General features: G+C 53.9%; 1 protein-coding gene across 1 annotated transcript in view; it reads left to right on the forward strand.

Moving 5' to 3' along the window:
- The window catches only part of CPLX1 (complexin 1), a 36,759-nt gene extending 10,764 nt beyond the window's left edge, over nt 1-25,995 (forward strand). Inside the window, exons 3-4 of the mRNA XM_014832198.3 lie at nt 19,204-19,379; nt 24,016-25,995. Coding sequence (XP_014687684.1) covers nt 19,204-19,379; nt 24,016-24,213 — 374 coding nt within the window. The 3' untranslated portion in view covers nt 24,214-25,995. The remainder of the gene's footprint in view (nt 1-19,203; nt 19,380-24,015) is intronic.
- The last annotated feature ends 337 nt before the right edge of the window (nt 25,996-26,332 follow it).

Raw genomic sequence — 26,332 nt, forward strand, 5'->3', positions numbered from 1 at the left:
TCTGCAGGAGGAATATTCCCAGACAGCCAGTGAGGGTTTGCAAGAGCACAAAAGGAGCTGACAGAGAGAGGGGGCTGTTGGCGCTTCCATGGGTACAAAAGCCAGAGAAGCCTCACAGAAAATCAGGAAAGCACATCCCCAGGAGCAGCGAGGTGGCTTCCCGAGGCAGGGCTCGGGGTCAAGACTAGGGGGCTGTGACTCTCCAGGCAAGGATGAAAGAAAGCTGGCTTTCTGCACTGTCCTTGCCGGCACAGACAGCCCACTGCCCTCCCGAGCGTCGGGTGCCCAGCCTGGGCCCCCAGGCCCCCAACTCTCCCAGACCCCTGCACGGGGGCACAAGGCACTGGGGGCCCAGTCCCGTCCACCTGACACCGGCCTGGGCCCTGGGCCTGGCGGCCTTGCCTCGGGAGGCTGACCGGAGGGTCGCCTGCTTGTTTTTCTGACCTTGCCCAGCAGGCTGGGGTGGGAGCCGGACGAGCGTGTCAGAAGCCGGGCCCCAGGACAGGCCCCAGGCCCCTGCCCTGTGGGGGGCTTTATTTCTCCTCGGCAGCTGGTTTGTTCTTGACCCGGATGGCAAGGACAGTCCGATGCAGGCCCAGCCGTGGTACCGCGGCCCCCCTCACTCCGGGCAGAGGGTGGGTCTGTGGAGGGGACTTCGCTTTGTAAGACTCTCACCGTTCACCGTGTATCCTTACAATGGATGCCTCTGATCAACTCTGTCATCCCAACTCTGGCCTTTTAAACGCTTCCTTACTGTTCCACTTATTTTATCTGAATATATGGATGAAATTTCCTTTTTTAAAAACCTTCTGCAGTGTTTTGGAACCTGTGTGCCCTTTTAAAGTGTTATTTCACCTCTAACTGTCATGGTCGGGATGCTGCCCCTCCCAGAGCTGTTGCTGTTCTCTGTGCTTCTGTCATCTTCCTGCAGCCACGCCCGCCGTGGCCTGCCATTCAGGGCAAGGAGTTGGCGTAACAGTTGGTGTTTTCTTAATATATGAAAAATATTTTGATCTTTGCATTCAATTTTATGAAATGTTTATACACATTTGTTTTCTAACCAGAAAGTGGATTTCTTCCCTGTGGTTGAAACAGTAAATAGTCGTTGTAGGAAACTGAAATAAAACAGAGAAGTATAAAGAAGTGATATGGAAAATTGAGACGCTGCATTGCTTTAAAATTCATCCCTCAGGATCACTCATTACTTTATCTAAAAATATTTTTTCAAGGAGAAATGCCTTCAGATCTATTTCTAATTTTAAAAGACTCTGCACAGTCTTTTATGCTGTCGGTTTCCTTGAATGAGCTCAGGGGTCAGCGTTTGGCCCCGAAGGCTGGGCGAAGAGTCAGCCTCCCGAGGTGACCGTGGCTGGAGAGCTCCCCGGTGAACACTGTGACACATCGCCCCTCAAGGCCGTTCTCCCAGGGGGGATGTTTCGGGGAAGTCTCTGTCCGTCCTGTAGACAGACTGAGCCAGAAACTCACCCTGAGCCACGGGATCAGGACAGACTCAACTCCAGGTTCCAGGAGCGGTTTGTAGACACATGCCAACCGGCCTCCCATCCTCGGACAGGCGTGGGTGAAGGTGTGACTCTGTCCAAACTGGACAGGACAACGTGGAGCCGAAGGTCGCTTATTTCTCAAATCCCCCCACAGAGAGGTGTCCTCGTGATCGTGCAGCCCTTCGTGTCTCTCGGTACCATGCTCATCCGTCATCTCAGACATTTTGCCGGGGTCCTGTAATGGGTTAGGGGTGCAGAGCCCTGGCCCCACCTCCCCGCATGGCTGTATCTGCAACATGCGGGCCTCGTCAAGACCGTGAACATGGCACTCACCGGGGCAGTGCACCACGCCACATTTCTTTCTGACCAAGCCTGTTGTTTGCCCCATAGTTAGCTGTGTCTCTGATTCCTTCCACGCCCACCAGCAGCCCCCTTGGCACAGTATTTCCATGTGGTTAAAGGCCCCAGATGGACTGTTAGTAGTTTCTCTCCCCTGGAGCTGCTGCCCCAGGACTCTGGCACCTCTGCCCCCGTCTACTCTAGCTGCTGTCCGGCCATTACGCGATGTGGCCTGGATCCCCCATCTTTTCTCCTGGCTGGGTCCTCAGGAACCTTCTGAGGGGGACTGCATGGAGGGGTGACGGTCTCTCTGTTCCAGCGCATGTGTGATTGATAGGCTGGGCATGAAAGGTTAGATTCAAAAGAATTTCCTCCTAAAATTCAGAAGCCAATTTTTCTGTTATCTTTCAGATTTTAAAGTCGCTGTTGAAGTCAAATGCTATTATTTCCAGTGCTCTTCACATGACCTGTTTTTTTCTCTCTGCAAGCTTGTACGGTTTCCTCTTTGACCCTTGTGTTCTGAAATTTCAAGGTTTTGGACCTTGCTGTGGGTCTCTTATCAGCCCTGTGGTTCTGGGACACTGCTTTTCATGGTTTCCTTGGTGTCCCATCGACTCCCTCTTCCTGCTCTTCCACTCCGCCTTGGGCTCCCTGCACGGATTCTCTCTTTTCTTATATTTTCTCTCCTGTTGTCCGTCTCCATATCTTCTGTTCTACTTTCCGGGATATTTCATTAATTTTATTTTTTAACTCTTCAACTGAATTTTTGGTGTCATGTTTTTAGCTTCCAAGAGCTCTTTGGAGTGTTCTGAACCCTCTGGAGGTCCCCGGCCCCCTGGGCTGGCTCCTCGGAGCCCCTCTTGCCTGTCTGTTCAGTTGGGTGCTGTCGTCACGTTGTGGCCTTTCGAGGTGCACGTTTGTATTTCAGAGCGAGTTAGGAAGAGCCTGGCTGGCCGTCTTGTGTGCTGTGTGGGACTTCCGGGCTTCTCTTACATGTGTAGTAAGCTGGCTTTTATGTTTGGGGGTCTCTAAATGTCGGGGTCTCTAAATGTCAGGCTCTCCAGGTCTTGTTTGAGGGCGTGGCTCCGTTTCTTCAGAGATGGACCCTACGTGGCTGGCTGGCAGCTCTGTGAGCACGTCTGTAGAAAGGGCTTGGGCCGGGGCTGGCCCCGTGGCCGAGTGGTTAAGTTCGCGCGCTCCGCTGCAGGCGGCCCAGTGTTTCGTTGGTTCGAATCCTGGGCGCGGACATGGCACTGCTCATCAAACCACGCTGAGGCAGCGTCCCACATGCCACAACTAGAAGGACCCACAACGAAGAATACACAACTATGTACCGGGGGGCTTTGGGGAGAAAAAGGAAAAAATAAAATCTTTAAAAAAAAAAAAAAAAAAAAGAAAGGGCTTGGGCCAGGTCTCCTCTTTCAGGGAACAATTGTCCACGTAACTGCTGTCTGCAGGTGGACGTGTCACCTCTGCCCCTACGTGCCTGAAACTGCTCTGAGTCTGGAGGGTCCCTGGTTCAGGTTCTCCAGGGAAATGACTCCTTGACGCCCCTTGCTGCTTGGGTAGGGGGTCCCCAGGGCAGGGAGTGCCAGTGCCCCTCATACAGACCCCAGCACACCCCTCGTTGCCGTGCCTGCACAGGGCCTGCCTCCACCCCAGAGTCTTCTGGAGTTCTGCCCCAAGTCGGCTTCTCAGTGGCATCTCCTTCTGCCGTTACTCAGGTTCCACCTGCAAATCTGCTTCCCATGGTCCCCCAAGGTGGTATCCCGGTTACCTCGTTTTCTCCTCTCCTGTTCTGTCTTTGTGGAATTGTATTTTTAAATCCCTTTACTCTCATGTTATTGGAGTGATAGGAAGGGGGTAGATAAGCATATGTGTTCAATCCATCACATTTAACCAAAACTCAGTGTACCATCAGGTGTAGGGACACCAGCATTAGGGCTCTTAGTATCAGCACGTGAGCATAAGGACAAGCAGAATTAGCATGCCTCGTTTAGGAAGACCAGCATTAGACACGTGAGCATAAGGACAAGCAGAATTAGCATGCCTCGTTTAGGAAGACCAGCATTAGACACCGAGCACGAGGATGAGTAAGATTAGGACGCCTGGTTAGGATGTCCAGTATTAGGATTAGGATCCCTGGTATTAGGGCATCTGGTTAGGACGTCCGGTATAAGGAGGCCTAGTGTTGGGCTTGTATGTATTCACTCCCATCGACTCACCAGTACCTAATGCTGTGCATCACACTTCCAGGTGTTTTGCTCTTAGAAGCTGTCCTGCAGTGGACATCCCTGCACTTATAGCCTGTCATTCAGTCAATATTTATTGACTTCTTACCATGAGCCAGATGCCTAGACCGTCTCTATCTTGGTAAAGCACACATTCTAGTGTGGAAAATGGGTAAATAAAACCAAGAAGGCAAACACTGTACCGTGAGTCAGCGACAGGTGCCATGTATGAAAGAAATCAAGGTGAGGATTGTCTTCTGGGCAACCTGTTATATTGAGGCGGTGGTGCCAGGGCTGCGGGCGGAGGGTGGCCTTTCAGGAAACCACTGTATCCTTATTTGCATGAATACAAGACAGTGGGAGGATGTGCACAGCTCTAAACAGATCACACACAACAGTGTTCCACAATGCAGATCACACACACTCCCTAACACAGGGTTTGTCAACATTTGGCTGATTGAGTGGATAAAACTGATGTCATTTTCAATTACATTTTTGTTTTTTGAGGTTTCTTTTTTCTTTTTGAGGAAGATTAGCTCTTAGCTAATATCCACTGCCAATCCTCCTGTTTTTGCCGAGGAAGATTGGCCCTGAGCTAACATCTGTGCCCATCTTCCTCTACTTTATATGTGGGACGCCTGCCGTAGCATGGCTTGATAAGCAGCGCATGGGTCTGTGCCCGGGATCTGAACCCCAGGCTGCTGAAGCAGAACGCTCCAACTTAACTGCTGCGCCACCAGGCTGGCCCTCATTTTTAATTACTTTTGAGTGATAGTGTGACTCAACATCTTTCATTCACTCAACAAAATATTGGAATCTCTGGTAGTTGCCACATTTACAATTTATACATTTTAGTAAATTTTCTGTCATTTACTAATACCTTTCTGTGTTTGTCGTTTGCCATTTAACTTTATGAGGCCCGACGTATTTTGCCGTACGTACTTACACAACAGCTCTGCCGGGTTTGGGGATGGCTTCCTCTCGTGGGACAGATTTTCCACTTATTCGCAGCTGGGAGCTGTTCAGTGGGTGCCAGGCGTTGTGCATTTCACCCTGTTGGGTGCTGGATGTTTTTATTTTCCTGAACATACTCGCGAGCTTTGTTTGCAGTATGGTCAGGCGCTTAGAGACGGTTTGAGTCTCTCCTGCCCTGTTTTGGGGCACTGTTAGGTGGGACGGGAGCAATGATCGGTCTGAGGATAACTTTTCCCACAACCAAGGCCATCTGACAAATGCCCGCAATTTATGGTTTTTTCCAGTCTGGCTGTTGGGAACGTTCTTGTTAAAAGGCAGAGATTGTTGAAGTGGGTAGAAAATGAAGACCCAAGTTTATTGTGCCTACAAGAAGCCCACCTTAAATATAAAGACACAAATAGCATAGAAGTAAAAAGGGACAAAGATAGACCACACGAATATTAGTCAAAAGAAAGTGGGGTGCCTACATTAATTTCAGACAGAGTAGATTTCAGAGTAAAGAATGTCACCAGCGACGACGAGGGTCCTGGTGACAAAGGTGCCATGAATCCAGGGCCTAACAGTTCCAACCATCTCTAACCTAATAACTGAGCTTCAAAATACACAAGCAAGACCAGGCAGAGATTAAGGGAGAAACAGACAAGCCCGCAAGTTTAGGTGGATGTACTCAACTCTGTTATGGATAGACAGACAGACGGAAGGCAGTGAGGATACACAAGCCTTGAGCAGCTGGCCCGGGCAAACCGACACCTACAGAACCCTCCACGGTGGCAGCCACACATTCCTTCCAAACAGACACAGAACATTTACCAAGATAGACCATGTTCTGGGCATAAAACCAGTCTCAGCAAATGTAAAAGATTCCAGTCATGCAAAATATGTTCTCTGACCACCGTGGAATGAAATGGGGAATAAACAACAGAAAGATATTTGGAAAATCGCTCCAAATATTTGCAAACTAAACAACCCATTTCTAAATAACTCACGAGTCCAGGAGGGAACGAAAGGAGGAATTAAAAAGTCTTGTGAACTGATTGAAAATGAAGAAAAAGATGATCGAAAGTTGTGGGATTCAGTAGGGCAGTGTTCAGAGGGAAATTTATGTTACTAAACACCTGAATAGAAAAGAAGAAAGATCTCAAATGATCAACTTCAGCTTCTAATATCACAAACTAGGAAAAGAAAAGCAAATGAAACCCAGAGTAAGCAGAAGAGAGGAGATACTAAAGCTTGGAGCAGAAATGAACGAAATAGGGGGAAAATGAAACCAAAATCTAGTTCTTTAAGAAGATCAATAAAATTGAAGTTGTATCCAGAATTTATAAACATCTCTTACTGCTCAATAAGAAGACGACCAACAACCCATTTAAGAAATGGGCAAAGGCTCAAGGAGGTGGGCCATGACCCCCACCTTGCAAGTGGGCTGGGTGGGGGGATTGAGGCCAAAATCCAGAGATGGGTCGTGTGACAGCGTCCTTCACAGGATGGGATGGGAAGGGCACTCTGCTTCCTCGGTTCTCCTCCCCAACCTATAACCTCAGTCTAATCCCGAGGAAAACATCAGACAGTTCCTAATTGTGAGACATACAAAGTTCCAGAAAAGCTGTCCTCAAAACTGTCAAGGTCACCAAAATAAGGGCAGTGTGAGAAACCATCACAGCCAAGAGGAGCGTGAGGAGATGTGACGATTAACATAATGTGGGATCCTGGAACAGACAAGGGACATCAGGTAAAAACTAAGAAAATCTGAATAAGGTGTGGACTTCAGTAAATAATGTCGTCAGGGTGGGCTCATCAGTTGTGGTAAGTGGACCACACGAAGGTGACATTAACAGAGTGCAGGGCACATGGGAACACTCTGTACTGTCTTCACGATTTTTCTGTAAATCTAAAATTGTTCTAAAATAAAAAGTTTATTTCTGAAAGTGTGCAAAAGATCTGAATAGGTATTCCACCAAATAAGATATAAAAGCAGCTATTAAGCACATAAAAAGATTCTCAACATCACTGGTCACGAGGGAACTGCAGACACTGCAGTGAGAGGCTGCTCCACGCGCACGCGGACGGCACAGCCACAGCGACAGCGCCGGCGTTGGCGGGCTGTGGAGAAACTGGAGCCCTCGCACTGCTGGTGGAGCTGAAAGTGCTAAAACCACTTTGGAAAACAGTTTGGCAGTTTCTTAAAAAGTGAAACCTGAACTTACCATCCAGCTCAGCCATTCCACTCCTAGGTGTTCACCACGAGAAACAAGAGCACACGTCCACACGGCCTGGTCCGTGAATGTTCAGAGCAGGTTTATTTACCAAAGACCCAAACTGGAAACAGCCCAAAGGTCCAGGAGGAGGTGGATGGATAAACTGCTGTGTTCAGCTGCGCAGCGGAGCCCACTGGACAGGAAGCAGGAATGAACCTTTGAGACACAACAGCAGGGACGGCTCCCAAAGTGTTACGCTCAGTAAACGGAGCCAGACCCCTCCCCACAATTACTGCCTACTCTACGATTCCTTCACATAAAATTCTAGAGAACGCACAGTAATCTATGGGACAGAAAGATGAGCCATTGTCTGGGGGGAGGGGGTGGGATGAATTACAGGGACCACCAGGAAACTCTGGGGGGACGGAAGTGTCCACTGTCTTAACTGTGGTGAAACTGTGGTTTCACAGATGGGCACATATGTCAAATTGCATGGCTTATAGTGTCAATGACGCCTCCATAAAGCTGTTTTAAACTGTGGTCGTGAGTGTTGGTGAGGACACTTGCCTTTGTGATGGTCTGCAGTGGACGGGAATGTGGACCCAAGGCCTGAGGTCCCACCCCACCCCACCCACACTGATACCGAACCTGAAGTGAGTTCATTCACCTGTTGTGCAGCAAGCCAATCTCTGACACCGGGTGTGGTGGAAGAAAGCAGGAATTTTGTTATTGCTCAGCGCTGAGCAAGGAGAGAGGGCAGCTAATGCTGAAATCCCAAACTCTCTGAAAAGCTAAAAGGAAGGGTTTTTATTTGGGGCTTTAGGTGGGGGAGGGGGAACATATGGCTTTGCTGGTTGGAGCCTTTCCACCAGCCTGTAGCTCCTTGTGAGGAGGAGGAGAAGATGATGAATCCAGGTGGTCGTCCCCTGCTATTTGTCTCCGTGGAGGATGGCGGATTCTGGAGCCAGGAACCCAGGGAGTAAGCAGGCGATCAGTATTTGGTTTTAACCCCATATATGCTGGGTTTAATGTAGGGAAACTGATACCAGGGCTGGTGTCACTGGCCCTGTTCCAGGCAAGATGGGGCAGGGCAAGTGGCAGTGGGCAGGCATGGCAGGAGGCTCAGCAGCCACCGGGGCCTTCTTCTGGAGGACGGTAGGAGCTTCCGTGCAGCCCTGCCCCGCCCGCTGGCTGCGGGGAAGAGGGAAGCGTTAGCTTTGCACCCTCTGTGGGAGAAGAAGGCGAAGTCAGGCGCCAGGACGCCCATGGGAGCCTCAGATCAGCGTGCGAGGCCTGCTCCAGGCTCACGGGTGGTGCGCAACGACGGCCTCAGGAGCGGAATCATTTTCCAACATAGAACCATCTTTACTTTCCTAAAATGAACCCGAGTACAAGTTTTGTTTTCCTATAGAATTCCGTAAGAAATGCCAAGCCCACTTTCCATCTCCGGTTTAGCATTTTGCATTGCTATTTGCGCAGGATCCTGGCCCACAGCTCACTCGCTCTCCGCCGGTTTTTGGCATCAGTCTGATGCTAATGTCACAAAAATAACTGCGGGAATTTCCTTCTTTTTTCTCCCTTCCAAGAACATTCTAAATATCACTGGAATTATCTGTTTCTTGAATGTTTGAAAGAATCCATCTGTGAATTCTTAGACGTGCTTCTCAGTTTTTGACATTTTTTAGAAAATCTACTTCATTCCAGTTTTCACGTGCATTTGGACAGAGTGGACAATACATCCTTTGATCTTTTTAATGTCCTTTCGATCTGCAGCTATTTCTCCGGCTTTCCTGCTTTTCTGTGTCTTTATGCTTTCTCTCCATCTCTCGCCCCGAGCAGGCTGCTCCGTCCGTGGGTCTTTCGAGAGCCACCTCCTGGGCGTCCACATCTTCTCAGTGCGCTGCCTCTGCTGCTCCCGCGCTCACCCCACCCCCTGCTCTCCTGGACTCTTCCTCTGGAGGCTGCCGCAGAGCTGTGACTCGCCACGCGTGTTCCTGCTGGCTTAGGGACGCGAGCGTTCAGGGGAATTCACGGCAGCAGCTGCCCCCTCAGCGTCTGCGAGATCACAGCCTCATTCTGATTCCCAGATATGCAGTAAATGTGGCTTTACTCACTGGTTGTTAGATTTTACATCTATGAGGGCCCGGGAGGAGGGTTTGCTCCTGGTCTTGCTCTTTATCCTCCTTCTGCCTTCCCGACACGGTCAGACATGTGGTCTTATTCCTACTTTGAGGATGTATTGAGGTTGTCTTTGCAGCCTGACATTTTTTTGAGACATGGGATTATAAGTTGTTTAAAGTTTATGCTCCTTTTTTTTATTGTGATAAAATATACATAACATAAAATTTACCATTTTAACCATTCTCAGGGGCACAGTTCAGTGGTATTAAATACATTCACATTGTTCATCCATCACCACCATCCATCCCCAGAACTTTCTCATCTTCCCAAACTGAAACTTGTCCCCATTAAACACCAGCCCCTGGTGCCCAGCATTCTGCTTTCTGTCTGTGAATCTGACGACTTTAGGAACCTCATATAAGTGGACTCCTGCTGCCCTTGCTTTTTTGTGTCTGGCTTATTTCACTTGGCACGATACTTTGTTGGAGCAGGTGTCAGAATTTCATTCCTTTATAAGGCCGAATAATATTCCATTGCATGGATGGACCACATTTTGTTTATCCATTCATCTGCTGGTGGACACTTGGGTTATTTCCATGTTTTGGTTATCGTGAATAATGCTGCTGTGAGCATGGGTGTACACACATGTGCTTTCAATTCTTTCAAAGTCCCTACTTTCACTTCTTTTGAGTATTTTCCTAGGAGTGAACCTGTTTGATCATATGGTCATTCTCTGTTTAATTTTTTTTCTTTTCTTTCTTTCTTTTTTTTTTTTTTTGCTGAGGAAGATTGGCCATGAGCTAACTACTCTATGCCCATCTTCCTCTGTTTTATATGTGGGATGTCTGCTTCAGCATGGCTTGATAAGCAGTGTGTAGGTCTGCGCCCGAATGCAAACCATCAAGCCCTGGGCTGCCGAAGTGGAGTGCACGAGCTTACTCACTACGCCACCAGCCAGGCCCCTCTCTGTTTAATTTTTTGAGGAACATGCTAACCCGTTTTCCACAACAGCTGTGCCATTTTATACTCCCACCAACAGTGCGTGAGGGTTCCAATTTCTCCACATCCTCGACAACACTTGTCATTTTCTGTTTTTTAATTTTTTAAATAGTTATTCTAATGGGTGTGAAGTGGTATTCATTGTGCTGTCGACTAGCCTGATTGCTCTTTGTTAATGTTCCATGAGAATCTGAAAAGGCTTCGTCTGTTTTTCCCAGGGTCTAGGTTTGGCGTGATCCTGGTTTATAATCGCCCATCTTTCTTCTATCTTGAGATAATCATAAAAACATGGGCATGTCCATCCATAGCATTTTTCTCCTTCCTTTCCAAAAGTGGCGGCTGTGAGATACGCTTGCTGGCACCCAGTTCTCAGAGTGCTCACGACACCTGGGATTCCCTGACATGGGTGCGTCGCAGCCGTGTGGTGGTGTGCCCAAGATGTCACCTTGTCTCCAGCCATTTGCAGGGCCGCAGCCCAAACAAACCAGCTCGAATGTGTCTGTGGGCACACGTTCCTTCAGGGAGGGACGTCTGTTTTAATGAGATGGACGTCTAGGGGCAAGCGGGTGGGTGGGTTCTCAATGTGCTCGAGAACGTCAGATGGCTGCCCAAGCCGCTGCCATCGTCCGCTTCCCCCACAGACGGAGCCGGCCCCTGCTGGCCCCTGGCCAGAGGCCTGAGCACATTCCGGGCATCTCCATCGGACGCGCTGCGCCGTCTGTGCCTCTCCTGACACTGCCAGGCCCCATGGCGAGGGGTGTGTTTTCCCCAGACATTTATTCTGCCGTATGAAGCTTAATGTCATCTAAATCCTCCAAAAAGAAAAAAGAATTGTTGGAGTTTAAAGTGGAAGTGTGACCAGATTGCATACAATTGTATATTAATTTTGGTGTAGCTGTATCTTCATGATATTAAGCCTGCCCACCAAGAATCCGGTGTGTCTGTCCAAAGCCGTAACATTTAAGGAGATGATATTTTCTACATATAGCTTCTATAGATTTCTTTGTTAAACTTATTCCTATTTTCTATTTTGATAATTATTGTGAATGGAACATTGTCCCCATTTGTGTTTCTAGCTTGTTATTGATAGTATGGTGCAAAACGATTACTTTTTATCTGTGAATATTCATCTAGCCATTCTACCACACTCCGTGGCTACTTCTGGTGGGTTTTCACCAGAACGGCATGAGTTTTTAGGTATGTGACCCCGTCACTAGCAAAAGAGGTTGGGGAGAGAGAGAGAATTGGATATCTTCTTCTACAATACTCGTTTCATTTTCTTATAAAATTCAGCAGAACCCGACACAACATTGCATAGTAATAGTAGGCACGCACGCCCGGCTCTTGATTTTAATGTCAGGAGATTTACCCATCCCGTTTTGGTTTGTTTTCCACTTCAGTTACAGCCTTTATCTTTATTAATTCTCTCTTCCTATCTTATCTTGGGTTCTTTTCTTTTTTCTTTAAAATTTTTTAAGATAACAATGAAGTTCTTAAGCTTTCTATTTTTCTTCTTTAAAACTAAAAGCTGGGGGGCTGGCCCCATGGCCCAGTGGTTAAGTTTGCGCGCTCTGCCTTTGGCGGCCCAGGGTTTCACCGGTTCAAATCCTGGGCGTGGACATGGCACCGCTCGTCAGGCCACGTTGAGGCAGCGTCCCACATGCCACAAGTAGAAGGACCTGCAACTAAGATATACAACTATGTACCAGGGGGCTTTGGGGAGAAAAAGGAAAAATAAAATCTTTGGGGGAAAAAAACCCCTGAAAGCTATAGTTTCTCCTTCGGAAAAGGTTTTAGCCATGGACTCTGAGTTTAGACATGTAGTGTTTATTTTTTATTGCTTTCTACAGTTTTTACAATTTGTTTTTATTCCCCCTCAACTTAAGTGTTAATTGGTACATGTTTCTAAAACTTGAACTTCTGTACTTTGGTCATCTTTTTAGTATTTGTTGTAATTTGATTAGATTATGGTCGGGGACCATGGCCTATAACGTCTCTAGTATTTAATTTGTTAGGATTGAGATCAAATTGATTGTGGTGTGATTTGTGCACAATAAGCACTGCCCGTTGAAAGGGTACTTTTCCCTGAGTTTTGACCAAAACTGTGGCCCCTTTGTGGTCCGTCCTCCCTCCGCCCCGGGTCCCAGGCAGTCCCTGATCTGCTTGCTGTCACTTTAGACTCATTTGCACTTCTGTTTACATAAACAAAATGCTGCCGTTTGTGTCTAGCTTTCTCACTCAGCGCAGTCAACATTTTGAGGCTCCCTGTGTTGTCGGCCCCTCAGTGGTTGGTTCCTCTCTACTGCTGAGTAGCCTTCCGTTTGTGTGTCTGTCCACCTGTTGATGGACATCTGAGCTACTTATAGTTTTGGGCTGTTACACAGAGAGCCGCTGTGCACACCCCTGCTCTGTGTGAACTTGCGTTTCCAGTTCTCTTGGGTCGATACCTAGGAGTGGAGTTGCTGGGCCATGTGGTTGGTGTAGGTTTAACTCTGTAAAAAACCACCCAGCTGTCTTCCAGAGCGCGCGCACCATTCACAGTCCACCAGCAGTGGGCGAGCGTGCCAGCGTCCTCTCGTCCTCGCCAGCACTTGCTGTGACCGGTCTTTTCCATTCAGACGGCTGAGCAGGCAGGCAGTGGGGTCTCTGTGACTTAAGCTTGCATCCCTCATGACTGATCGTGCAGATTGGCTCTATTTGTAATCGCCAAGCACATCTTTTCACACACTCATTTCCCATCTGTATCTCTTCTTTGGGGAAATGTCTGTTCAAATCTTTTGTCTGTTTTGAAAATCAGGTACTTCGTGTTCTTGTCATTGAGTTGCAAGAGCTCTTTATGTATGCTAGATGTAAGACCTTTATCAGATGGATGTTTGCAAACATATTCTCAGTCTGTGTCATGCCTTTTCTTTTCTTTTTTTAAAAGTTTTTTTTGAAGAACAGAGGTTTCTAATGTTGATAAAGTCCAGTTTATCAATTTTTTCTTTTAAGGTTCATGCTTTTTGTCACCTGTGTAAGCCCTAAGTCCAGGTCACAGAGATTTTCCTCTTATGCTTTCTTCTAGAAGTTTTATAATGTTGGCTTTTACAATTAGATCTGTGAGTGAGCTTCACATAAGGTGTGAGGTAAGGGAAGAAACTTATTTATTTGCGTAGGTGTATGTAATGGTTTCAATGCTGCCTGGGAAAAGACGGTCCTTTCCTCGTTGAATTGTCTTTGCAGCTTTGTCAAAAAATCAGTTGACCATATACAGGTGGGTCTATTTCCGGACTCTGTTCTGTTCTGTTGACCTGTGTATCACTCTTTTGTCAATGCCATCCTGTCTTGATTATAGTAAATCTTTTTTTTTTCCCAAGATTTTACTTTTCCTTTTTCTCTCCAAAGCCCCCCGGTACAGAGTTGTGTATTTTTAGTTGTGGGTCCTTCTAGTTGTGGCATGTGGGATGCCGCCTCAGCGTGGCCTGATGAGCGGTGCCACGTCGTGCCCAGGATCCGAACCAGTGAAACCCTGGGCCGCTGCAGCAGAGTGCGTGAACTTAACCACTCGGCCACGGGGCGGCCCCTATAGTAAATCTTGAAATCAAGTGATGCAAGTCCTCTAAACTTGTTCTCCTTTTGAAAAATTGTTTTGCCTAGACTAGGTCTTCTGCCATTGCCATATAAATTTTAGAATCAGGTGGTAAATGTGTTCAAAAAAGCCTACTTGCATTTTGCTTGGGGCTGCGTTGACTCTAGAGATCAATCCAGGGGAAATGCGATCACAGCCGTGTTGAGTCCATGAACATGGTCTCTCTCTTCATTTAGGTCTTTAATTTCTCTCAACACTTCTGTTGTTTTAGGCGAAGCAAGCTGGCACATCTATTAAAAATATAGTCACAGATATGGTATGTTTTCATCAGAATTGTTAATGGAATTGCTTTTAAATTTCGTTTTCCAATTTTTGCTGCTAGTATATAAAGATGCATTTGTTTGTTGTTTATTAACCTCATATCTTGTGACCTTGCTAAATTCACTTATTTGTTCTAGAAGTGGTTTTGTAGCTCCTTAGAATTTTCTGCACAAATGGTCACATTATTTGTTAATAAAGACAATTTTAGTTCTTCGTTATCGATCTTCATGCTTTTAATTTCTTTTCTTTCTTGCCTTAGTGCAATGGCTAGTCCTCCAGTAAAAAACGGATGGGAGCAATGAGAGGGGCAGCCTTTGCTCGTTGCTGAGCTAAGAGGAAAGTGTTCAATATTTCACCGTGGACTATGATATGATGTTTGCTGGAGGGCTTATCTGTGGCTGAGTACGTGATCCACATCTCTTAAATTTTTAAAATTCTTATTTGCCAAATATTTGTTGAGCTGGGGGCACAGCTGCGAGCTGGTCAGGTCCCTGGTCTCAGGCGGTTTACTTTCTATCAGCAGAAACTGGCAGTAGAAGAGCAAGGAAGCAGCACATCTGTCGCTTCAGATCGTGGCCGCGCCGCGCAGGAGAGCAAAGCTGGGCGGGATGGAGGCAACAGGGCTCTTTCCTCTTTGCCCGTTTGCAGATCTATAATCAACAAGAATTCCTGGTGTTAAGTGGGAGTCCAGTTTCATGCTTCCCCACAAGGAGCTCAGTTATCCCAGTGCCAGTGGGGGATTCTGGTTCTTTCTCCTGGGAGCTGAGGCCCCACATGTCACTGGTCATAGGTTCAAGTCCTGTGTCTGCGTCTGTGGGTCTCCATTCGGGCCTCCTCTCTGATCCCTTCCTCCCCTGCACCCCAGCCACCCCGTGCCACACCACACCACGCATGGTGTCTGGTAGATGCCCCTCTTCGTGGTTCTTTCAGGTGCTGTCCTGGCAGGGCCGTTTGCATTTCTACACACAACACTCTTAGCTTGCCCAATTCCAGTTTCCTTTTTACCTCTTGGTGGTTTGGTTGGGATTGCACTGATCCGTAACTCAGTTTGGGGAGTCTCTCCATCCACGAACATGACAAATGTCCTTACATATTTAGTTATTTTTTAGTTTTTCCTTAAATTTTTATAATTTTCCCCATAGCTTTATTTCAAGTTAAAAAATATTTTTCTCTTTTTAAAGACTGAGTTTAATCTAAATGCAACATGGTATCCTGGACTGGATCCTGGGACAGAAAAACAACTTTAGTGGAAATAGTGGTGACATCCCAAGGAAGTCTGTAGTTTGGCTGAGAGCCTTGCACTGAGTGGATTATCTCAGCTTTGACGAATGCATCACAGGTGACGGTAGGGGAAGCTGGTCAAGTGTGCACAGGAGCCCTCTGTACCACTTGTGCGAGCCTTCTGTAAACCTGAAAGTATTTCAAAATAGAGTCCTAAAAATCAACTTTGTGTATTATTTAAATATACATAATTTCCGTTACGAATAACGTACCATAATTGAATGCACTCATCATAGTGAACACTGAGTAGGGTTTTGACAGGGGTGACTGGTGTACATGAGCGGTCCCAGGAAAACCTGTCTGAGAAGACACTGGGTTGGGTGCAAGCAGGACAAAGTTCAGAGAAGGGAGCTCTAGTAAGAACAGCAGGTGCAAAGGCCCTGAGGTGGGAGCATCAGAGACCCTGACCCCACCCTCACCCCCCCGCCCCAGGCTTGCAGAGAAAACGTCTTAGCCTCCCCATCTCCTGCAGTGTTGCAGGGTGGGGAGTTGGGGAAGAGGCCCCAGCCAGAGCAGGCAGGGGGAGGGGGGGAGGGGTGGGTTGCTGGGGGTCGTGGGCAGACCCCAGGTCTCTTCTCAGGCTCATGCTGGCATTGCAGGCTCTGTGTGGACGTGGGTGAGTGGCTCTTTCTAGCTGCTGTTGGATTTCAGCATAACCGCCCCTCTCCCCACCCCCAAAGTATGGGACCTGCTCCTGAGTGGAGAGCTGCCTGACCTCGTCCTGCACTCGGGTCGTGACCCGGGCAGTCACTTAACTGTGTGGAGGAGTGGGTGGGAAGTGCCAGCCGTGTGCTCCCATCCTTATTTCTCACTGGGAAGCAGAGGCTGAGAGAAGAGTGAGGGGAGGGTGTGGTGGTCAGCCCCTAGGAGCCCAGCACGGACCCCAGCCTTGGCTTCGATGCACCTCCTACAGTCGGAGACGTGGGCCAGGCTGTTGGGATCAGGGCCTTGGGCCCAAGGCGGAGCCACTCGGAGCCTCAGTTTCCTCCTCTGTAAAGGCGGTGATGGGCGTGCCACTTACCCAGGGGTCGAGGTCTAAGGCAGAGGGCACGGGGCTGGGACTCCCAGGCGCTGCCACTTTGCCCCCCTGCCCCGCACCTGCCCCACCGTGTGGCGTCTGTGGCGGGAGAGCAAACAGCACGTGGGGTTCCTGTGCCAGGAACAAGCTTCTAGCACTTTCTGCTGCGATGCCACCGTGCCTTCTGGTTCCCAGCCCAGCAGCTTCTGGAAACACGCTGCAGACAGCACTGGGAGCCACGGGGTAAAGCCGCGCTGGGGGAGCGGCCTCTGCAAAGCAGCGCTGTGGACACCCAAGAGTGGGTCTCCTTTGGACAGCGAGTGGCTTTGCATCCTGTCCACGAGCACTAGCCCACCGCGGTGGAGTGACCTCTGGTCCTCTCCCCTGGCCTGGGAGAGGTCATCCAGCCTTCCCCAGTGCCCCTCCATCTGCTGGGCTAGCCCCTCACCTGGCCTTCCCAAACCCGGCTGGCCAAGTGGACCAGCCCAGAGCTCAAGCAGGGGTAACCCTGATACTCAGAGCCAAAAGGGGACCAGGCAAGCCCCCCAGTTCTACACGTGGTGTAGAGAGCTCAGCACTCAGTTGGTGCTTAATAAAGGCTGTTTTGTCACTAGACCTATGGCCCAAGTAATGCAGTGGAGGACGTTTTGAGACCCAGCCCACTGATTCGAAGGGCCCCTCTGGTCCCCGCCTCAGCCACCACACGCCTTTCCCTCTCAGGAGAGGGATGTGGCTGAGATGAGGTCACTCACCTGCACTTTAAGATGCTAGAACTTTCCAGGAGGGAGAAAGAGCAGTTGGCCACTCTCACTGTAGTGTGAATTAGCTTGTTCAAGTGGGGAGATTTACATAAAAGCAGTCTACAGGTGCTGTGGGTGGCCCCAGGCCAGGGAGGGTGCAGCTGCTCCCCAGACTGGGAGTTTGTTCCTGCCGCCGCAAGCCCCTCCCCCCTCCCCCCACAACAGCCCGAGACAGCAGCAGCAGAGGAGGCAGAGATCCGGGCCTAGTTATCTGGGGAGCTGTTGGAAGCGTGCATAAGCAACTCTATGACCCAGTTTCCCTTGAGTCACTGGTCTGAAATCTGCTTTGCAAAACTGTGCACATGTGGATGAAAACACCATGAGGCTCTTAGATTTCTGTCAGAGTCTGGGCCTCGGCCGAGTATCCAGTACAGGTGGGCTCTCCATCCCCAGGGACAGTGGTGGCAAGTTGGTCTTGGCCCCTCCACACCCCACGTGGTGTAGGAGTTTCCAGCAGCAAGAAGGGCCACTCGGTGTAGCTGTGGCCCAGCCTGACGGACACCTGGTTTTCAGCTTAGAACACTCAACAAAAAGTTCTCCTCCCACCAACAGCTGGTGGCCTGTGCAAACTACTCCCTCTGCCCACGGAAGAGGTCCCTCATGAGTAACTGGCAAAGGCGGCATCTGGTGCAGAAATCTGCAGGAAAGCGACTCTCTCCATGTTCAGTACTGCATGGACCTGTGCAGTATCAGAGTTGTACAATCCAAGAGCACCAAGGATGTAGAAATGGAAAATCAGAACATGGAGTCACTGAATTCAGAGAAGGAGCGATACAGAGCTGGGTCTCAAAGCCAGGGTGGGGATGGGGGACACTTCTGGGTGCGGCTGGAGAGGGTGGTGGTGTTGCCACCCACCCACACAGACTTGGGGGGGATTCTTGTGCATTTCCACCTCACGGTCTATTCTCGAGACGTGGACTTAGCTAGCCCTGGGCAGTGCTTCGGAGGGAGCATCCAGGGATCAGCAGACAGAGGCAACATCTCAGAGACCCCGTGCCTGGAGAGGCCAGGGAAGGAGACTGAAGTGGGGACGGTAGTCACCTGCCCGGCTTGGGATCATGGGAGGTTGGCAGGCACCAGGGAGCAACTCCCGGCGGGTCGGCGCCCTAATGAATGTGGCTGGTTCCCGGGAGCATGCAGAGGTGATGTGGAGGCTGGCTTTATTCCTGCTGGCCGTGTGCGCGCGGGGTGCCCCACAGGGCTGGCCCCCAGCCGACCTGTGGCACCACAGTCCCCCTCCGCCCATGCCCTTGTGTCTCAGCCGATGCCTGCGGGCTCCGAGGCGGTAATTATAGGCCTCTGTCCTGTGGGCCGAGTCACACGGGGCATCCAGGAGGGGTTTGTTGTTGCCTGTGAATCAGGAGGCATGAGAGAAGTGGTGGCTGGTGTGGCAGAGAAATTAGGGCCTTGGTGCCGCGACATGAAGCCGCCAGCCGCTCTGGCCAGGGGCCACCGCCCTGCCCTGCACACCAAGAGCCCCACCAGATGCCTGTCCCGGGGCTGCTCCTCAGTCCACATGTCCGTGTCCAGCCATTCCTTCCACCACCTTCCGGAAGCTGAGCCTCTGCTGGACATGGGACCCAGAGAAGTCACCTACCAGCCCACAGGAGCTCACACATGCAGTCATACACAGATACAGCCACAGCCGCACTTCCCTTACAAACCAACCTGTCCAGCAGTCACCTCCTCCCACCCCGACACCCCAAAGGGCCACGCTTCCCCTGATGGATCGAAAACTCCAGAGTGCGGGTGGAGAGTAGGGCCGGGTGGAAGGAGAAGCGAGGGAGAGCCCAGAGGGACAGCAGCGCCATCCTGTCTGAGCAGTGACTGACTCACCACCTTTCTGTCCCCAGGGGCCACCAAAGACATGGGGAAGATGCTCGGGGGTGATGAGGAGAAGGACCCTGATGCTGCCAAGAAGGAAGAGGAGCGCCAGGAGGCGCTGCGGCAGGAGGAGGAGGAGCGCAAGGCCAAGTATGCCAAGATGGAGGCGGAGCGCGAGGCCATGCGGCAGGGCATCCGAGACAAGGTGGGCCGGTCCTGCCACGCGGAGCTGGGCCCTGTCCCAGGCTGAGGGAGGCTGCAGGGCCTCCTCCCGCCCCTCCCTCCTTGGTGTCCCCTCGGCAGCCCTGGAAGGGCGTCCTGTGGGAGGGAGGACAGTGAGGTCCCATACCCCCGAATGTCCTCACCGGGGTGAGGCCCCCTCTGTGGGGCCCCCAGTCCTTGCTGCTTCTGACAGCAGGCCGAGTCTCACCCTCCCAGGCTCCTTAGACGGGCGGTGGTTTCTGCAGGAGTAAAGCCCCAGCCTTGCTTGTCCTGTGCTGTCTCCCAGGACTGTTCCCACCCATGTACTCCCTGGAGAGGCTCTGCCCGCACGGGGAGGGCCCAGGCTGTCCAGGGGGTGGCTGGCTCACAGGCAGGTCCTGCGTGGGCTGGGTCATCCATAGGCAAGGACAACGCACCTGACCACCCCGGGGTGGTCACAGCAAGGTGTGGGGGGAGCAGGCCTGCGGGTGGTGATAGAGGCCACACTCTCTCCGAAATCATCTGGGCAACTTCCCCCATGAATCAGGCAATGAGCATCGTGCCCACTTTCCAGAGATGGGGAAACTGAGGCCCAGGACAGGAGTGAGCATGTGAGGCTGAGCTGGCAGCTAGCCCGAATGCCCAGCACAGGTGGTCTGTGACCCCAGAGGCATGTCCATCCAGCGGTCAGGTCGGACGGGTGGGAGAGGGCAGGCGTTGGGGCAGCTCCTCCAGCTTCATCCAAGGGGCACCGGGCTGGGCACCAGGCAGGAGCAGAAGGGGCCTCCCCAGGAGCTCAGGCGGCGTGGGTTCAAGACACCCCCGAACCATAGGGCCTCCCAAGGTCCTCGAGACCGTGCGTCTGGGGGCTCGCCCGCCACCCATGGCCCACACCAGGCCCAGGGCCCCTCCAGCGGAGGCGCTCACAGTGTCACCGGGTCCAGGTGCTGGGTGGAGGCTTGGTTTAGGGGTGCCACTTTCCTTGGTTCCTTACTGCCCCTGATCCCGGCGTCCTGGCTCTGGTATTCTCAGACCTTGCATATGAAACCCGCGGGTAGGCGGCCAGGCGCGGGGTGGTGGGGACCCCTGAGGGGATCCCCACAGTTGCTGCGCTGGACCAGCCGCGATGCCCGGGCTGCAGAGGGGGAAAGCTCAGACCCCAGGACCTCCTGCTGCTGGGTTCTGCCTTAGTGTCCCTGGGAGGCGCCAGCTGCACCTACCTGATGCAGAGGCCAGACCTCCTGAGGGGGGCAGCACAGGCGGGGCTCCTGCAGGTCTCTGAGCCCATGAGGGGCCCCCCACATTGACTGGGCGTGGTGGGCCACACACCCCAATATCCCACCCCACTCGCTGGGCAACTTTCCTGGGGCCCTGCAGAAAGAGGAGTGGAGCCCGCTGCCCCCAGGCCGGATCTGCGCAACCAGGACTCGCGGTTTCGGGGAGAGACAGGAAGTGTGCCACACCGACCAGACACCAGAGAGACAGCCAAACCCCACTCAGCCTGCCCTGGGGACATCAGTGTACGAACGATGGGGAAACGGGCAACAGGGAGGAGGAGGGCAGTCAGAGGACAGCGAGGCAACGAGAGACAGACAGACACAAAGACAGAAACAGCTGAGACCGCTGGGCAGTGTCTTCTGAGAAGGGAGAAGTCGGGGGCTGGGGGTGCGACAGAGACAGACATGAGGGGGGCTGGGGCAGCTGTTTGGAAGCTCATCTGCCTCTGTCTGTCTGCATCCGGCCACAAGCTGGCCATGGCTTTGCCCCAGGAGGACAGCGGTGGGGGATCCTGGGACGTGAACCAATTTGTCCCAGCCCGGATCATTTCGGCTGCTGTGGGATTACACAGGACTAGTGGGCCAGGGTCTGTCCCGGAGGGTCCGCTGGCAGGGAAGCTGTGGGGTATGTCCGGGAGCAGACAGACCCCCAGACACCACAGAGCTGTCTGCTGCGGGTTGGGGGCCGGGGGTCCTTTCCTGGGTGGCCGCACAGCTAATTGACGTGGCTTCACCGCGCCAGGCATGAGGGGGTGCGGGCAGGACCGGGGTGCCGGTGAGCCCCTCCTCGTGGGTCGGAGGCGGCTCAGGAGGGGTCTGACATGTTCTGGACGCCGGGGCACCAGGTCTGCCTGGTCTCCGCACTCCGGCCTCCAGTTTGGTCCACTCCCTCGCAGGAGCCTTCAGTTCCGCAGAGGTGCCCGCCCCGCCCCAGGGGCCTCCGGAAGGGGGCACGCTCAGCGTGGGTAGTCCGGGGGTCCCGGGATCCGAGGCCGCAGCTGCCCCTGCCCGAGACGTCCTGACCGTGGGGGCGGGGCGCCCCCTGGTGGCCGGTGCGGGGAACTCAGCGCCGGTGCCTCGCGCCCGTGGGCCCTGCTTCCCCTGGGGATGCCCAGTAAGACCCCACGCGCGGGAGCCCTGTCCTGCAGGTGTGGCTCCCCCAGGTGGCCCTCACTGGTCCCCGTGCGCCAGATCGGGCTCCCTCCAGCCCTCCGGTGCCTGTAATTCCCACGCCTCGTGGGGGCTGGTCCAAGAAGGAGGTGCCGAGCTGCCTGGTCCAAGATCCCAACAAACGGGGAGGCCAAGAGGCCGGGCCAGGGTCCAGGGAAGCGTTAGCGGACGTGGTGGACTTCTCACCTCAGGGGCTGTGGGCAGCGCCTCCCCACTCGGTCACGACGCCGGCTGCGATGGTCCAAGTTGGGGCGGGGGATCGGCCCACCTGAGCCTTATTTGCATACGCGCCACCTGGGTTGCATACGCAGCGCTGATTTGCATGCGCTCCGCCAGGTTCATGTTTCTGCCGCCCACGAACCGCGGCTTCCAGCCGGAACCGCCTCCTCTCCGCGCCGGGCTGGTGGGCCCCAGCCCAGCCGTCTCCCACGTACCCCCGCGATCATTTGTGGCTGTCTGAGGTTTGCGCTGATAACACGTGTGGGTGCGATTGCCAATTATTAGTTGTTTGGCCATATTACAGGGTCTCGCCATTAATTAGCACCAATTTGCCCAGGGGCGCTCGCTGCCCTGGGCTCCCTCCCGGCCACAGGGTGAGAGGTGGGGCCTTGCCGTCTCACTGGTGAACAAGGATGGCGGGGCGCCTCGGTGGGCAGTGTTGCTGGTGAACCGATGGGCTGTGCCTGGGCATTTGTCTCTGGAGCTCAGAAGCCTCAAACCGTCTCCCCACCACACCACATCAGAGCCAGGCTCTGGGGTGGACCCAGCTCAGGGGCCAGCGCCAGCAGAGCCACCGTGACCCTCAGGTGGAGCCCAAAGCGGCCTTAGCCTCGGAATGACTTTGAGCCTCAGTGGAGGGGCTGGGCTGGGCTGGGGGCAGGGATCTCCTTTCTGGACCACAGAGGGAAGACCTGACACTCTTGGCAGACAAGGTCCCTGCTTCCTGTTCAGGGATGCTGCTCTGCTCAACGTGTTCTGGCCATTCCACACCGTCCCACTGTCACTCGTGTCCCTGCTGGCACCGCGTTCCTGGGACACGCACTTGGCTGTGAGCCAGAGTGCAGGCTTGGGCAGCACGGCTTCCTATATCCAGGCCACAGACCTCCCCTGGCACATGTGTGTTCCTGCCGTGTGCACAGATGTCCCGTGGCTGTAGGAGCCTGTTGGGCTCTGTGCCCCAGCTGGAGGGAAGCACTGGTCTGACCTAGTTTCTGGCAGTGTCCTCTCCAGCCCACGCCCCACCCCGCAGGACTGAGCCACGTGTCCCTCCCTCCCTCTCCTTGGGAGCCCCAGGATGCTGCCCTCTCTGGTGAGGTTGATCCCCCGAGTGGGCTTGCACTCCTCTCGTGTGCTGTGGAAGGGCCTGGTGTCTGTCCAGCTTGTCACACTGTGTGCCCTCTGCTGACCTGGCATCAGCACTCAGTAGGGAGGGCCCTCTGGGCAATGTGCCCACTGTGCAGGATGTTCTTGGGGTCCCTCATCGCCCCTTCACTGAGACCCTCCCAGCCCTCCCGGCTCTTGTTCAGGGTGCAGAGAGGCTAAGGACCTCTCAGGTCCCCTGCTGAAAAAGCACAGACACATCTCTCATCCCTTGGCCGCAGGTGCCCGAGAAAGGTCTGGGTTGTGTGCTGGTCACAGGTGGGCTGACAGCATGGCTTACTCCTCTCGGACCTCTGCTGAAGGTGGTCCTTGCCTCCCAGATGCCTGAAGCCAGCTGCAGCCTCAGGGGAGGAGATGGGTGCGTGCTGGGGGTGGGACACAGCCAGGCCCCCCAGTCTGGAAGCAGAGGGAAGGGCCTTCTTGGAGACCCAGGGTACGCCCCTGCCAGCATCAGAAGCAGAGCCTCCCACTTCTTTCAGGAGGAGCTGGTGAGGAGAGATGAGCAGGCAGTGGGGGTCCACCACCTGGCAGAAAGGCCATGCCCCAAGGCTAGCAAGCCTGCACTTGGGTGCTCCCGGTAGGATTCTGACACCCACACGTTCCCCCAGGCTCCTTCTTTAACCTCACTGATGCTTCTGCTCTCGTCCCTTCCCTAACCATGGCCCAGGACCTCAGACCCGGCCAAGGGGCGCCCCTCCCCCCAGCCTCGGCGGGTCCTGAGCTCGGCCCACCCGAAGGACAACCAGCCCCACACCCTCGGGGGGTGCAAGGTCCCCCGCCCACCTGACCCCTGCGCTCTCCACTCCCCCGCAGTACGGCATCAAGAAGAAGGAGGAGCGCGAGGCGGAAGCCCAGGCTGCCATGGAAGCCAACTCGGAAGGCAGCCTGACGCGGCCCAAGAAGGCCATCCCGCCGGGCTGCGGGGACGAGCCAGAGGAGGAGGACGAGAGCATCCTGGACACGGTCATCAAGTACCTGCCCGGGCCGCTGCAGGACATGTTCAAGAAGTAACGCCCCCGGCGGTGGACGGCGGCCCGCCGAGCCGGAGCCCCCACCCCCGACCGTCCCCTTCGTCCACCCCCGCACATGCCCTCCGCGGAGGCCCCCGAAGGGATGTCGGGAGCAGAGTGCAGCCCCCCAACGCCAATATAAGCCATAGTCCTAGGTGTGTCCGCCCCACGCCCCTCACGCCTCGGGAGCCTCCGCTCACCTCTCCTCCCCACCCCCTGCACTGCCATCGCCATAGCCACCGGGGAAGGGGCGTCCGACCTCCCCACCAACAGGACCCCTGCGGTCTGTGCTGGAGGCCCCGGGGACTGGTCCACGTGCTCCTCTGGCCGCGGGTGAGTTGGGCCCTCCCCCCGAGCCGTCCTGGGACGCCCCTTGCTCCCACCCTTCGCCGCTCACCCAGCAGCGCCGGAGGCCGGGGCCACGGAAAGGGCCAGCCCCTCGACCACCCTCGGTGCGCCGTCCCTGCGTTGGTGGGCGTTTGTCCGGGCCCAAACTCAGGAGCACAGCCATACTGGGGGGAGGCGCTCGTGCAGGCAGTCATGGGGGCTGAGAGGGGCAAGCAGCTGGTGCCTGGGTCCCCCTGGGGCAGGGGCGGGAAGCCCTCCGGCTTGGGATCAGCCTGGCCCCCCACCACCTCCTCCCCCACCGACACCTGAGTTGCTGGATCTCTGCATTTTCCTGTCCGCGGGTTGCCCACCTCTCTCCATCTGCTCCTCTCATATTCTTCGTCCGTCTGACTGTCTTTTCCTCTCCCTTCTTGGCCCACTCCCCTGGAGGGCTTTGCTTCTTGGGAATGCCCCGGCCCCGATCTCTTCCAACCCAAGAGAAATAAAGCAATAGGCTTAGGAGGAAATGCTCAGACTCCGCCCCCCCCCCCCCCCCCCGCCCCTGTAACTCATGCTCCCCTCTGAGTCTGGGCCCTGCGGCGCCCGGCCCACTCTCCTCCCTGGTTGGCACCTCCAGTCCTCTCCTCCGAGGCTGCTCTGGGGGGATCCCCTGCCCTCTGGCCTCTGACCTTCTGCGGGAGCCGGGGAGGAGACCCGGAGCCCTCGGGGGCGCGACCTGTGCGTCTGGAGAGGCGGGTGGAGACAAAAGGCCCGTCCTTCCCCCCCTCCACCGTCCCCTCCTCGGCAGAGTGCGGCCTCCAGTTGGGGGCCAAGGGGTGTCCCTGGCCCAGCGGGGGCGGCGTTTGCCGGAAACCACCGCGGGCCGACCCACCTGGCCTCCCGGCCCTTCCGTTTTCTCCCTTGTTTATTCTGCATCACAATATGTTGAATCTCAGGTAAATGAGGTCTTCTGCATCTGAGGAGTTTTATCTCGACAGAAAGCCCTTTCTGTCCATATCGAGAAGTCATCGTGTCCACGTGCTGCGGGCCGGGGCGTGGCCCTCCTTGCTCTTAGAGAAGCCATAACACTAGACGGCAATACGCGCCGCGCGCCCCTCCGTCCAGGGACGGAGAGCATGTCCGCCGCCCGCGCTGCGCCCGCGTCCTGCGCCCGCGCCCGCGCCCCTCCCCGTCCGTCTTTTTTAAAAGCCTGTTTTCACACTTTAAAAAGCCAGCTCTGAGCAGGCAGGGCGTTGTGTCGTAGAAACCCCGCATCGCTCCCCGCGCAGGGGGCGCCTGAGCAGCCGAGCTTGGTAGACCGTGGATGTCGTCTGTCCGTCTGTCCCCGCGCTGCGCCCCCTCCTGCATGTCGGAGGCCGCCGCGTGTGTTCCCTCCGGATGGAATCACAGCCAATAAACACCGGTGATTTCACCCTGCGCCGGAGTCCTGATTCCTCTCGGAGGCGACGGCGGCCGGGGGGAGGGCGCAGCACGGGGTCCTGGAGCCGGGGGACCCCCCCCCCCCAGGGATCGGCACCCTCTTGGCCCTGTTGGACCCCCCCCTTGCTCACCCCACATCCTGCCACATAGGAAGCCCCTGCCCCTCTCACTGGGGTGACTGCAGGATTGCCCCACTACCCTGACCAAGATGGTCCCCTCTGACCAGTTCCCTAAGGCAGCCCCAGAGTCATCTCAATCTAAAACGCTGACCAGCCCCTTCGGGGCCCAACCCGTGAGTCTCCCGGAGCTGCACAGACCTTGGCACAGGCCTTTCCTTTCCCATACCTGTGCCA

This window comes from Equus asinus, chromosome 3 (genome assembly GCF_041296235.1).
Source record: "Equus asinus isolate D_3611 breed Donkey chromosome 3, EquAss-T2T_v2, whole genome shotgun sequence".
Taxonomy (NCBI): domain Eukaryota; kingdom Metazoa; phylum Chordata; class Mammalia; order Perissodactyla; family Equidae; genus Equus; species Equus asinus.